General features: G+C 46.2%; 1 protein-coding gene and 1 long non-coding RNA gene across 3 annotated transcripts; both read right to left on the minus strand.

Moving 5' to 3' along the window:
* Window positions 1-515: 515 nt before the first annotated feature.
* wrap53 (WD repeat containing, antisense to TP53) lies at window positions 516-8,736 on the minus strand. Of its 2 annotated transcripts, none has more exons than XM_027028447.2 (11): window positions 8,632-8,736; window positions 7,647-8,101; window positions 7,224-7,389; window positions 6,976-7,071; window positions 6,782-6,890; window positions 5,149-5,237; window positions 3,154-3,377; window positions 2,592-2,803; window positions 2,394-2,497; window positions 2,160-2,303; window positions 516-1,656 (listed from the first exon to the last, which is right to left on the minus strand). In XM_027028447.2, exons 2-11 carry the CDS (start codon window positions 7,876-7,878, stop codon window positions 1,446-1,448), a joined length of 1,587 nt encoding a protein of 528 aa, XP_026884248.2. In that variant the 5' UTR covers window positions 7,879-8,101; window positions 8,632-8,736; the 3' UTR covers window positions 516-1,445. The 2 variants fall into 2 exon arrangements, with proteins under 2 accessions (XP_026884248.2, XP_026884249.2); XM_027028448.2 differs by lacking the exon at window positions 8,632-8,736 and adding an exon at window positions 8,216-8,622.
* A 217-nt stretch (window positions 8,737-8,953) lies between these two features.
* On the minus strand, window positions 8,954-13,940 carry LOC118240084. Its single transcript, XR_004775256.1, has 2 exons — window positions 11,641-13,940; window positions 8,954-10,611 (listed from the first exon to the last, which is right to left on the minus strand). It is a non-coding gene; the product is annotated as an uncharacterized LOC118240084 (long non-coding RNA).
* Window positions 13,941-13,942: the final 2 nt, after the last annotated feature.

Raw genomic sequence — 13,942 nt, forward strand, 5'->3', positions numbered from 1 at the left:
GGTTGCATTCAAATTCCTTTCTTCAGCGTTTAAATTTTTTTTTTTCTATTCATTTATCAAATTAAAAGAAATATTAACATTTAAAATTTATGATGATCAATCATTGCTATTCTTTAAATACAAAATGTTTAAAAAATGCAATAAGATCAGGGAAAAACTTCATGGAAACCACTACGAGACAGAATAATCTATGCAAGAAGTTTTCTGGATTATTTTTCCACTGAAATGCCCCAGCAAAGGTTACACTCCACCCTAGTGGCCAGAGCTGGAACAGCATTCAGGCTCACAGCAAGTGTTTTAAACAACCATGTCTCCTGGACGTGGAAGCAGCAGCTGGTGCAATGTCAATTATTTACAAACATCTTTATGATGTACTGCATATATGAGCATTTACAAATAATCATACTATGAAACATTCAGAGGAGCCACTCTATGAGAACATGTGTAAAACCAGCTTCTGTGAACTACAAATCCTGCTTCAGGTTGATCATAGCAATAGACAGGCCAGGAACTTATTCAGAGGTTTGCAAAAAGACATTTTTATTTGCATGAAGATTTACAATATTATGAAATGATCCATCTACAAACAATACTGCACGTCAAACAAGGAGCACGTCTGGCAAAGGTGAAGTATTAACATCTGCATCCAAAAAACAAAACAAAAAAACCCAACCCCACAACACAGCCTTGCATACAAAAATAGCACACGCAAAATCATCAAAAGCTGACTGTTCCCCCCACACAAAACACCTGTAAACATGGATATACAGAATCAGTCAGTGATTCATTGAGATTCAGTGAACAAAACAGAGTGATCAGCTGAAGCTTGCTGTCTCACACACACACACACACACACACACCACTGACTCGGAGAAAAACACTTCACTAACGCACAAGGCTAAAACATGGCACACAATAATAAATCTCCAGCACGTGTGGGTCAGAGCAGAGGAGAGGTGGGCGGTGAGTGTGTGTCCAGACCCACTTGCATCACTTCTCCCCTTAATCGGCCCCAACATGACCCGACAGAGAACAGGAAAAAGCCGCGAGCGTACTGCAGTTCAGCTAATTCTTTTCACAAACTATAACGCTCTTACATGAAAGGCAAACATGCCTGATAGTTGATGGTGCTGTGATGAGGCGAACTGTTACAGGAGCAGAGTCTGGTGCAGGCCTTGGAACTCACACACATTGACTGGCTGAGCTCTTACATTCCACAGTTCATTTCTCCTCATAATCCACCGCATAAAGGGCTTACATCAAAAAGAACTAAAAGCTTTTTAATAATCAAAAACAATCAAATCTTTCAACTCGTTGGTCCTAGACTGTATCAGTGAAAGAGACGTAAGAAATTCTTAAGGGCGTCGCATAAATCTGGATTTGACCATTACATTCACCATTATAAAACAGGCAGTTTGAAGGTCTGGGTTTAGTGGTTACGGCTGCTAAACTCCGGTGTCGTGGGGCATGGGTTGCCCCTGCCCCTCTTTGCTGGTTGAGCCCTGTGGTCCAGCCCACCACAGCGTGAGCGCATTGTCCACGCCGATGCTGTCTGATGACATCACCCCATCCTCGTCAGAGCTGGAGGCATCACCGGGCGACGGGAAGTGACGCTGACCGCTGCACGACGCCACCAGCGGCATGAAGGGGTGGACGCTGGGCAGAGGAGACCAGGGGCTCAAATTAACAAAACTGACGTGTAACATTTCCAACACAGCAATGCACAAACCACCTGAAGTAAGATATTCAGAAGCCATTTTATCCATGTGCAGTGACAGACTTGCAGAAAATGAGAGTGGCTAAAACAATGACCCTAACAAATCTCCCTAAAGAGATTTCCTCGTGTGGGTAAAATACTCCACCCCCATCCACACAGCCACCCATACACGCAGAACTCACGCCCATCCACACACCCACCCATACACCCAGAACTCAACCCCATCCACACAGTCTACATGTAAGCTGGCAGGCCAATGCTGGTGCACTGGGGGGCAGGACTATGCCTCGCTTCCCACACACAGTAGGAGCCAGCTGGGCGCTCCTGTCATGGACGGCCATGACATCAGCACTTGATCCTAGGCCCCAGCAGCAGGGAGCAAGCGATTCTACTCAAAGAGCCACTATGCGTGAACACAGCTGAAGAGGGGTGGTAGTGTCACCTGGTTCCGTTGGTGCAGTCTCTGTGAGCCTGAAACTGAAGGAGAGGCTGCAGTACCTCTTCATTACCATCAGGAGGCGCTGTGAGTGTGTCCCATACTGACATTGCCCCATCCGTGTCACCACTTAACAGGTATCGGCCAGACCTGAACACACAGACACAATGTGAGATATTACAGAAGCAAACCGTGTGCTACAATATCTTCATGACCTGTTCATACAAGGGTGGCACTTACGGGTCCAGGTCAAAGTAGATGCGCTGATTAGTTCTCACAGTTCTGGGCAGTGAGAACAAAACCTGACCCGGGTCCCTGAGGTCCCAGCATAGGATCTCTGGGTCCTATTCCCACACACCCACACACACACACACACACGTACGTGAGGCATGAAAGCTAACAGCATGCCACCTAAGCCTCTTCTCACGTCTCGCTCACCTTGCGGCTGCCAGTGTACAAGTGGTGCCCGTCGGGTGAGAAAAGCAGGTGGGTGAGTCCTCCGCGGTGGCGCTGGGGCAGGAGGGCGAGCAGAGAGCCGTCGTCACACGAGTAGAGCCCCACAGTGCGGGAGTACGACCCGCAAGCGTACACCGCCTGGAAGGGACTGAACGCCATGCAGGAGATAATACCACTCTGTCCCTGCTTCTTAACTGGTGGGGGGGCAGAGAGAGAGAGAAGTCATGGTGAGAGAGATGAAAAGAAAAGAATTTAATTGGAAATATTTCAGGCGTATTTCTCGTTCCCAGCATGTCTCCTGCTAGAGCTCCTAACAAGCATACCTGACCATTATTAATCAAAACCGTTCAATTAGTAGTTTCAGTTTCACAGTCTGGAGTCCTAATTTTAGTTCGCTAGCATAACACTTCGAAGTAAATGATCATGTTATTCTATCTCCAGCAGCGTGGACCAGCTCCTTTTAGACCCGATTGTGAGGAACTGCAGTCGTTGAGCGGAGAACGGAGAGGAGGAAAGTTCCAGAAAAATCAGCATGTTGCCTCACCTACAGTGGGCCTCTCCTCACAGTCCCTGCCCGGACGATCCGTGCGGAACACCCGCACGGCCTTGTCGAAGCCACAGTAGAGCCGGGAGCCGTCCGGAGAGAAACACAGAGAGTGGGCGGCCGTTAGCTCGTCCAGATGGTTGTAGGGTCGAAAGGTTGCACGGAGGTCACCGTAGAAGGCATCCCATATATGGACAGGGTTGTCACGGCTACTGCTTGCAATACTATATGGAAAGACGGTGGGGGTAGAAGAAAAAAGGAGAGAAGAATAAAACACTGAGGAGTGGGCTAAGGTCATGGAGAAAGCACAGCCTGCCAGAGATTAAAGCAGGAACTGCCATCACAAGCCCATCAGTCCAAGGCCAATTTCAACCAGACAGACAATTAAGTCTATTCTACCCCACGCCTTCCTATTCAATTCACTTTACATGCACAGCCCCAACTAGCCAGCAATGGGGAAACTTTAAAAATGCCACTTCACTGTGGTGCAATTACACTTCCCTCCGCGGGAGAATATAGCTGCGCGTCGCACTCTCATCCTGCCCTTTGTTCTCGCTCGGGGGAAAAATGACGCACAATTACAGCCGTGCACTTTCGCAGTTTTGGCCGGACTGCTTCCCAGCCTGCAAAAACGGAGGCTCTCCGGCAACGGTTCGACCGGCTCTCCGCGAGAGTCGCGCCTTTTGAGCACTGGAAACAGAGACCATATATGGAGCCAAGATGGAAGGAGGACAAAAGAAAGCCCCCACGCCACTGCATCGCGCTACGCTGAACCCCGCCGGCCCTCACTGCAGAAGGCAATTCTCAACACATTTCAGCGGTCAGAATGGCTCCCCTGCACGGACACATGGCTGTCGGTCAGGGCCGGGACGGGTTCGGAGACCCGCTGGCAGGCTTCAGAGGTTTTAGTTTTGCGAGTGCCTACGTCTTCAGGGTTTGCTCCCACTTCCTGCTCTTCATCATTATACACTCGCCCTTTCTCCGGTGTGTAATTTCATACTTGACCTCCTCTCGCCCTGTTCTCATTCACTGCAGGGTGATTGGGGTTCTCCCAAGCAGTGTGCTTGATCAGCATGTCAGAGTGTAACAGGACATGGTTAACGAGCCGTCTTTGCCTCTGCCTGCGGCAACAAAAGTCTCCTTGGAGACGGCAGACAGCACAGACGTGGGCTCATCTGTGTTTGGATGAAGGAGGAGCTCACTGGGCTCCTGGTTCATGCCCAGTGCCAGCAACACTACACAGGTCCTGGGGTGATGCCAGCCAATGCCTAGGGCAGATCAAAAACTGTTTAGACTGTTCTCAGCACTGGCAAAGCTACATGGCCCAGGCATGCGCACGCACAAAGCGAGAAAGTGAGGCAAAAACATGCAGTTACTGATGCAATTCTCGGCTTCTCTCTTTGGAAATCTCTCGTGGAGTGCTGCGTTTGTAAGAAGGCCGCTGAGTCTGAGCAGGCTATCCACTGCCCTTATGACCGCCCGGCTGAGCGGCTTTGTGATGTCGGGAATGATGGAGCACACCAGGCTGCCTCATGAAGCAGCCCTCAGAAACATACCCCCAGTGAGTCCTACAGTGTTCAAATGAGGTCCAAGTGGAACACACCACAAACCTTTACACAAAACCAGAGAGAATTTAGAGAGAATACTGGTTTGCCAAACATCTACAGATAATTTCGCTCATGCTATGAAAAATAATAGGGCCACATATTACCAATACCTTTTGTATCTGTGATCATTTCTGGACACCATGAGTGAAAAAATGACTGGCCAGCTGAACAGACAAGGCCCAACAGTGAGAGTTTAGGCATAAATGTGTTTGAGCAAAGGAAGTCAAAGAGAATTTACTGGGACAGTAACAAGACAGACAGACAGGAAATGTCCAGGAGATAAGCACAGACCTGTATAAAGCCAAGGCAGAGCTGTCCCAGATTTCACATACATCCAGTCCCTAAACACCTCTGACCGCAGAACTGATAGAGGAAGACGGAAACTCACAAACATGCATCTGGGTCCAGGGAGTTCATCTTTGGGAACCAGCAGTAATCATAGATGGTGTCTCCCTCAGTCATCCGCAGCACAGGACTCTAGGAAGAGGCAAACAGTTGTGATGAGGTGGTAGAGATTTCAGCGGATCCTGGGAAGAGCAATGAAGCAGCTGGCGTGAGCTGCAGCACCGCTCTCCAGCCCACAGGAAGCACCTCCCTCACCTGCCCAGCAAAAGCCATGTTCACGCTGACTCGATCATGAGCTGCAGGGAAAAGCCATGGGGAGTGAGCGTGGGGCTCACGCGCGTGGGAGGGAGGGAGGGAGGGAGGGAGGGAGGGAGGGAGCGTGGGGTGCGGGCAGGCGGGAGGGAGGGAGCGTGGGGTGCGGGCAGGCGGGAGGGAGGTTAGCGTGTGTATGGGAGGGAGCATGGGGCTCGCGCACGTGGGAGGGAGGGAGGGAGGGAGCGTGGGGCGCGTGCGGGAGGGAGGGCGTGGGGCGCGGGCGTGTGTGTATGGGAGGGCGCGTGGGGCGCGGGCGTGTGTGTATGGGAGGGAGCGTGGGGCGCGGGCGTGTGTGTATGGGAGGGAGCGTGGGGCGCGGGCGTGTGTGTATGGGAGGGAGCGTGGGGCGCGTGCAGGAGGGAGGGAGCGTGGGGCGCGTGTGTATGGGAGGGAGCGTGGGGTGTTCTAAAAGAACACAAGGCAATGGAAAGGATTTTAATTCTATGTATTGAATGAGTGGTTCCAGGTCATTGCTTCCAGGTTGTTCTACCTGCTTTGGCTAGGTCCTTGGCTTGGATCAGCAGTCGATACTGGATGCTTTTAGAAGCATTGCCGTAACTGACCTGACAAGTTGCACACGGTGGTCATTAACCAGTTTGATCGTCAGAATACTACTGAGCTTTTTTACTAAAATGTGGGAGAGAAAATTAAAAACAAAACAAACACCACCACTTCACTAACCAAATAGTTGGTTATCAGAGGACTGCAACCCATCCCTTGTATAGCCATGAGATTCCACCACCTCAGAAAGACACGGAAAAACACTGAACATTAGCAGCACTGTTGGACCGAACATTCGGAGCTATTCGGAAGACAGAAGTCCACCACAGGAACGGATTCAGCCTCAAATCCTACTGGTATTCAAACCAAATAAAAATAGCAGGTATAAATTAAAAGGCCATAATAATGTCAAAAATGACCTTTACAGTTCAGACAAGTTGCCCTACATACAGCATAGCATGTGTCTTGTAAAAATGGGACAGAATAAATAAAACGTGTCAGTGAGCTCCCGGCTGGGCATTTGTGAAGTGGTAGAGCATGAAGCCTGCACACAGGCCTAGTTTACAGAAGCAGTAATCCCCAGCAACCTGTAGAATCACTGTCCGCTCCAGAATACGCAGGGGCCACGACGCCTGGCGGTATACTGTGCTAGCAATCTTGAGCAGAATACTCGGGACTGAATCGAGAGCGTGCGACAGTGCCTGAGGGCCAGAGCTCAAGCACTTGTTCACAAGAAAAACAACCCACAACTTTGTCCAAAGCTAATTAAGGACCTTTGCCAAAGTTTCTTAATGACCACTTGGTAATGCACCAGTATGAGTACCAGGGGCAGGTGGAGCAGTGCGAGAGCAGTGACTGACCATCTCTGAGAGCTCCTCCCAGTTGCTGCTGTAGAGCTCAGGTGGGAGGTTATACACACGCAGCACATTATCTGCACTGTTCGACAGGATGCAGGAACCGTCTGGCGCCCTGAGACAGAGAGGCAGGGTGAGAGCGCTTCAGTTTTCTGTCAGCTACTCATACATGCGGACTTCGGTCTTTATTCTTTGCTCACCATTTGCAGCCTTTGAGGTAGTTCTCAGGAGAATGGGTGTATTCTGCCCAGGAACCTGTCAACAGCTGGGGCTTCAGACCGAAATCCAGACCCAGGCTGCAGAAATATGGGAACAATATTAGGCCAGCATCACAGGCAAGACAATTCAGAATCCAAGGAGAAAACTGGGAAAGTTTGTGATTATTGCAGTTGTTAATCTTCACCAGCATTCAAATAAAGACCCAAATGAGGGCCAAAAATGCACTTACTACTGGCTCCGACACACACTGTCCTCTGGACTGCTGTCCCCAAGCTCTGCTCCTCCCTCACCCTCTTTGATCATCGTTCCTTCCTCTTCTCCGTTTTGGCACAATTGCTCCTCTCCTTGCCTTACTTCTGGAACTCCATCACCACTGTCCCCTGGAAGACCGAGCACTGTGGGACCAGTGAAAAACAGACACGCTTGTAGCAAAACAGTGCTGTGCTGCACTGCGAAGCCATGCACGTTACGCACTGATACGACAAAGAATCTGACAGGTCTTAGGTCACCGAGATCAACTGACCAATCGAGTGTAGTGGCTAGATTACAAGTGCTCCTCTAAAACTAATTCGAAATAAATAATACTTCAAAAAAGGCATAAATGGCTTTAAAAGGGGAAATGTTACATAAGGATCCCAAAGATGAACCTCACCTAGTTCTGAGGCTTGATCCTCACCAACTCCCAACATGGTCTCTGTGCATGATTCAGACAGGGCAAGGGCCACCTGTATGCCTTCACCTACACATGGCTGCTTGACAGCAGGTGGTGCATCCTCCACCTCCTGGTGTTCCGTGCAGGGTGGAGGAGGCTCTGCCTCCTCAGTAGCTTCAGGCTCCTGCCCTGCTAAAGCTCCCCCTTCACTACTAGAGCCTAGATCAGACATAACAGCAACACCCTCTGTCTCTTGTACTAAAAATACTTTATATCTGATCTGATATAAAAATGCTTTATGTCTGATCTTCAGACAAGTTGGTTTTATGCGCGTTTGTCTTAAATGAGGCGGTATGTTCTTATCTCCTTGTCAGACAGGTGTTACTAGGGTAATGTTTCTTGCGAGGGTATTTCAGTCCGAGTCTTGACGATACTGACAACATCACAACAGAACCCTGAAAAAAGAAAAAAGAAATGAAAGCGACAGAACCAGCGACATCATATAGGTTATACGCACATTCCCGAACAGGCCTAATTAAGTTAGTTACAGGTCATCTCACGCAACCTACCAGGGACTGCTGGCGACATGAGGCTTTGAGCCAAACTAGCAAGGCCAGAGACATGTCGGAATCGCAGACCATCACTGGCTACCTGTCCCTAGTTATCGGTTGTAGGCAAAATGTCGTGTGTGACAACTGGAGACTTAAGATGTTTGCTGAACAATGGGCAGCTATCTCGTTAGCTAACCGTGATCAAGTGTATAATTTAGCTAGCTAGCTCTCCGCTGGACCAGCTGGAGTCGTTAAACGATGAACTCTAGCCCTGAGCCAACTTAATACGGTGAGAAGCAGATCTGTAGCTAAGTAGCTAACTAGGGTAGCTAACTGACTAAAAAGTCAAGCATTCGTCTCGGTGTTGAATGAAAAAGCTGCCTAGTCATTCCCTGATGTTCCCCTTCCTCCCTACGACTGCTATCACCACTTACCATTATTTTAATAACATGAAGGTGCAACTGGAAATCAAAACACTAAGGCACGTGATTACCAAAAAACTCGCACGTCGTGTTTATATACACACAGGAGGCCGCCATATCGCGAACAGAAATATCGCTGAACTGTCGCGATATTTGTCTGTGCATCGATCACCTTTACGCCGTGCTGCTCAGTTCAGCCACGAGGTGGCAGCCTTGGACAGAGGCCCATCCCGCTGCACCTACATTACCCCCGCGCACAGGGGCAGGGCAGTTACAGGTCTCTAACAGAGGGTCATCTGGTGGAAAGGTGAAAAGTATTAAAGAAGCACGTACATTTCCTTAATAAGTGTTTATTTAGTATTCATCGTTTCAAACAAAACCCCCAAACTATTTACACTCTGATTAATGAGGACGTTACTTTGCTGCTAACATTTTCAGTATCATTTCAAAGTTATATCTGACTTATTTAAAAGTTTAGCTATAGGGCTAAGCAGACGAGTAGAATGCAAAGGCAAATTAACATTTCACTAAGTTATGCCTTGACATGCAAATGACATGATAGGAGATTCAAATTCAATACTGATTTTGTCTTCTGCCGTTACTCAAAGAATCAAGTACTTGAAATGTATTCTCTTCCACTAGGATACTCAGTGTATGTTTTGGATAGCAAGGTTTGTTCACATTATAATTAAGCCCACTGCTAATACAGGTACCATAGATTCTAGGTTGCAGGTCTACATCTTTTTTTTGTTGTTGCAAATACATGTAATATAAATGTTTTTAATCAACAATCACCCAGACACCCCGTCATCCTCCTCCTCCATATTGTTAAGATAACTGGTTTTATTTTTTTTCCATAATAAAATGGGATCATATACCTGTGACCCCCACCATCACAGCAACAGCCACTGAAGTTATAGCTAAAACGCAGAGCCAGTCCCACTCTATATGAAGGGCACAGTACACTTGTTAAAAGGTACTGCCACACTGTAAAACCTGCATGCAGCTCAAAACCTTGCTGTACAATTACAGATATTACACATACTTATATACCATTCATAAAGTCCAGGTAGACTGAGACTAAAAGCCTCTAAATACCAGAGTTGAAAAGTACTGCATAATCTAGTAATCGATTCCAATATACCCCTTTAAAAGGAAAAGGTTTTGCAGTGATGTATGTTAATATGAAACCAGTCACATTTTGAGGGTTACAATTAGCCACAGACTCTTTAAACTCACATCAGCCTTTATCTATGTTGAATTTAGGCTAAACGGGGTTTGTTGCTCAGATACATGTTATACGTAAATCTTCAACCGAAGCTGCTTTTAATCAAGCATTTATGAGTCTTTTAGGTCAGTGTCGGAACCGTCCTTGAAGTAAAAGAATGCTGAACTAATTACAGATAATTTCCAATCCAAGTACAGAGTGGTCTGTACAGTTAAGGCAAGTCATAGAGGAAGGGGGCAGAGAAATAGTGGCGGTAAATCATCACCCAACACAGAGAAGCAGAGGTCATGTGTACAGGTCACAGGGCACCCTGCAGTTGGCATGGTTGCAGAGTCTTTGCGTGTATTTGTTCAGTTAAGACAGCAGTTGATGCAAGTTAATGTTTGCATGTGTGTGGTAGTACTTTAAAAGTCATGCTGCATGTGTGCTGAACATGCCTGTACATGTGTGTTAGCCATGTATTCACTAGGGCCAGGTGATATAGGTGGACTACTAGTCTGTACAGGTTTTGACTGTCCATAGTTCCAGTATTCAGAGCTTTCTCTCTTCCACTCTCCAATCAGTCAGCTGGGTATGAAGCCACTTCCATAGGAACCTAGCAACTCACATGGATAAAGGGGAAAAATCAGCCCTCCTCTTTGTGGGCTTGTATTTACTGGACAGTAATTTCACATCGTCCTAGAAATGATCTGAAAATCTGAGGAGCGAGAGCGAGAGAGAGAAAAGCTGGTGACCATCCTCTTCCAAAGCTCTGGAACACTGGTCTAGAAGGAACACAGAACACAAATCCAGAGAGTGCATCATGAGAAGATTCCAACACCATAAAAGAACAATGACGAATCATTGAAATGAGTAGTCTTCACATGACATTAATTAGAGCTTCTCAATTCTAGTCCTGGGGACCCAATGCCCTGCAGTTTCAAGCTCCCCATGCCTTAACACAAGATCACAAATTGAGTCAGTGACTCAAACTCGAGTCGTACTTTGACATATTCTGAAAGACTCGCAACATTTAAGAGTGGGGGTAGAAAACAAGAATTGATCTAATCGTTTGAATAAAACTACTTTTCGATCTAATCTCTCGTGAGGGTTTTGGCTGTCAGTTCCGAAGTGGTCATGTGCAGTATCTGTAATTTTTGCAGATCGCAGTTCTCACGCTGACGTTACATTTAGCATGGGCACGCCAGCCTTTAATCGCCTTGGGGTACAAAAAATTTCAAGTCAGACGGGCATAGACGACATGCTACATGCACTATATATAACATCAAAATAAAGGACACTGGCAACACATAGAAGGTTGGCATGGACAGCAAACGTTAGCTAGCTAGCCCATATTCTGGACAAAACGTACGCTAACCACCTACACCAACAGCTAGCTAATAAATACTTTTTCAATTAAGTTCCATGTCATTTTTAGTACCGAGTTGTACATGCTTCACTTTGCTATTGCCATTTTCATGCTAGCTGTTGTTAGTTTGAAGACCTTAAATTTAACATTAGGTTTCAGACACTGTTCCATGTCTTGGTGACCAGCAACCTTAACTTTTATTTTGATGTTGTTGTTCATGTGACTTGAGACTCGAGTTGGACTCTTATCCAGAGACTCGAGACTTGATTCAGAACCGTACAAAGAGTTGCTTTGAACCTTTCGGTTCAGACCTAATGCAACTCATGGGGGCCTTGGCAGTGAGCTGAGGAGGAGGTAAACCGTGAAACCATGCAGGGCAGTCGGTCTCCAGCACTAGAGCTAAGGCCAGGCATAAATGCATAGAGGAATACATGCATTCATTTACCATGCTGACAGTTCAGTTGCTGCAGTCACAGGTGACACCACACTGAAGCGAATCTACAGCAGTCAGTACAGCCATTCCATCATTTCAACCCTCCTTCCCCTAGTTGAAATGCATTTCTGTCATTTAAGGGAGCAATCCAGAGTCACATGTTTCACTCCAGCCTCTGACGAGATTCTCCCCCTTCCCCCTGTTTGCATCTTAGCTAGCACCCTGAAATGCGCAGTTCATAAACTTCCTATCCCTATGGAGCACTCCGTAGGGAGCACTCCACTTTGTCCAGCATGTCCACAGGAAACCTCTGGAGGGCTGCAGTTTGATCATGGTGCCATCACACTTGCGAACACACAGCTGAACTGTTCCACCCCCGTGAACATTCACTATGTCTGACTCATGAACCTCCTTCATTGGTGTGTAATCAAGATAAATGTTCAGTCCTAAGAGAGGCTGAGATGAGCGAGAAATAAAACAGCATTGTCTATGTACATGGAGAGTGGAAAGGACACCTTCTGCTGTCCCTTGGCCTGGTTTATATTCCCACTGAAGGGTGCTTCAAGTGAACCTCCAGTGTCCCAACAGCCGTGGTGTCAGCAGCTCCCCCTTTCTTCCTCTTATGTCCCAGCAGGGTCCTCACAGTTTTGAGCGCATGAAAAGTGCATAATGAGGGCAGCAAGGCAGTGTTAGTTCCTTTGTTATCTTCATGAAGACTGCAAGTGAACTGCCGTGATGCTCCCTTTGCCCATGTGGAAACAGAAAGGCTTTTTTACGGTCCACAGAATGTGACGGCAGAACTGAGGTCACACATAGACATCCCTCCTGTTATTCCATGCTTTTGTGTTATCCAACCATTGCAGACATGTCCATCTTTTTATTGTCATTTAATATTTCTAAAGCAAAAAAAAAACAAAACAAAAAACAAAAAAAACCCAGCCTAAATTCATTGGGGAAGAGAACTGTTAAAGCATCAACAATTACCTACGTGCATTTCAAAGTACCCAAAAAACTAAAGAAAAAAGAGGGTCTGTGCTGTTTGATTTCGCTTTCTTTTCCAGGAACACGAACCATTTCTTTTCAAGATGAACACAAAGCATTTAAATCTGAAGAAAAAATATGAAAAAAAGTAAACAAAAACAAGACTAGTAAACAAAATATGGTAAGCTTTGTAATAACTCCTTGTCCCAGCACCCACTCCATAAAGTCGCAACAAGTAGACACACACATTCTATATGCCAAAATAATTTCACTACAAAGGGAGGGGTTTGCTGTCATATGATTACTACAGCACAGCTCCCCAAACGTTTTTGAACTGAGTCACGTTTCTACCTACCCCCTCTCCCCAAAAAGAAAATAAAAGGGGAAAATGCACTCAGAAAATGTCCAAGTGTTTTTTTGTAAACAACCAAAACTCCAGTATGGAATATTTGTGTTTGTTTTTCATTTTCATAGTCATAATGTCTGTATGAACAGGATTGTAGAGGCAGTGTGTTCTAGCGGTACATCTTGATTTTTTTTTTCCATTTGCTAACAGGTTTTTTTGTTTTTGTTTTTATAGAAAAAGATGTCATTCTCTCTGTTCAAATGTCCGACTATGCTTCCATTTTTGCGTTGAATAAAAAAAAACACGGCTTCACTGTTTTTGTTTTCTTTTTTCACCTTTTTTTGGAATACATTCAATGTTTTCTTAAGAAAGAAATCACACACTTCACATGGTGGCAATGAAACTAAAGACTAAAGTAAAATAGTTTCAAAAATAAACAAAGTAGCAGCCCCAAGTGCTTTTTTTTTGTAGTTCAAATACTTTTTTAACTATGTGTATGTATTATATTATATTCATTAATAACAAAAAGTAATCATTATGAACAACAGCGACAACAAACGAGTAACATTATAATGAACATTTTGTGCACAGTTGTGTGCACTTGCACAGTTTGATGGGATCGTTTGAAGCTAGTCAGTCACTCGCTCAGGAGTAAAAGAGTGGACAACAAGGCAATGTGAGCCACATCCCCTAAAAAGTGGACCATCCTCTGGCTACACTAGAAGAACTATAGAGAATGGTGTGTGCGCAATGCACAAAGCTCTTTGTTTATAAGCATGGGGGGAGTGTCTAAGTGTCTTCACCAAGACACACACACACACACACACACACACACACACACACACACACACACACACACTCTCCCAAAAACAGACAAAAAAAAAAATTAATGTCTCAATGGCAGCAATGAACTTCAACCATTCGCCCTTTTAAGTTTTTAGGCACATGTGTGGACACACTCGCTTGCTCCCACCCACCCACACCCAC

The sequence above is a fragment of the Electrophorus electricus genome, chromosome 19 (assembly GCF_013358815.1).
Source record: "Electrophorus electricus isolate fEleEle1 chromosome 19, fEleEle1.pri, whole genome shotgun sequence".
Taxonomy (NCBI): Eukaryota; Metazoa; Chordata; class Actinopteri; order Gymnotiformes; family Gymnotidae; genus Electrophorus; species Electrophorus electricus.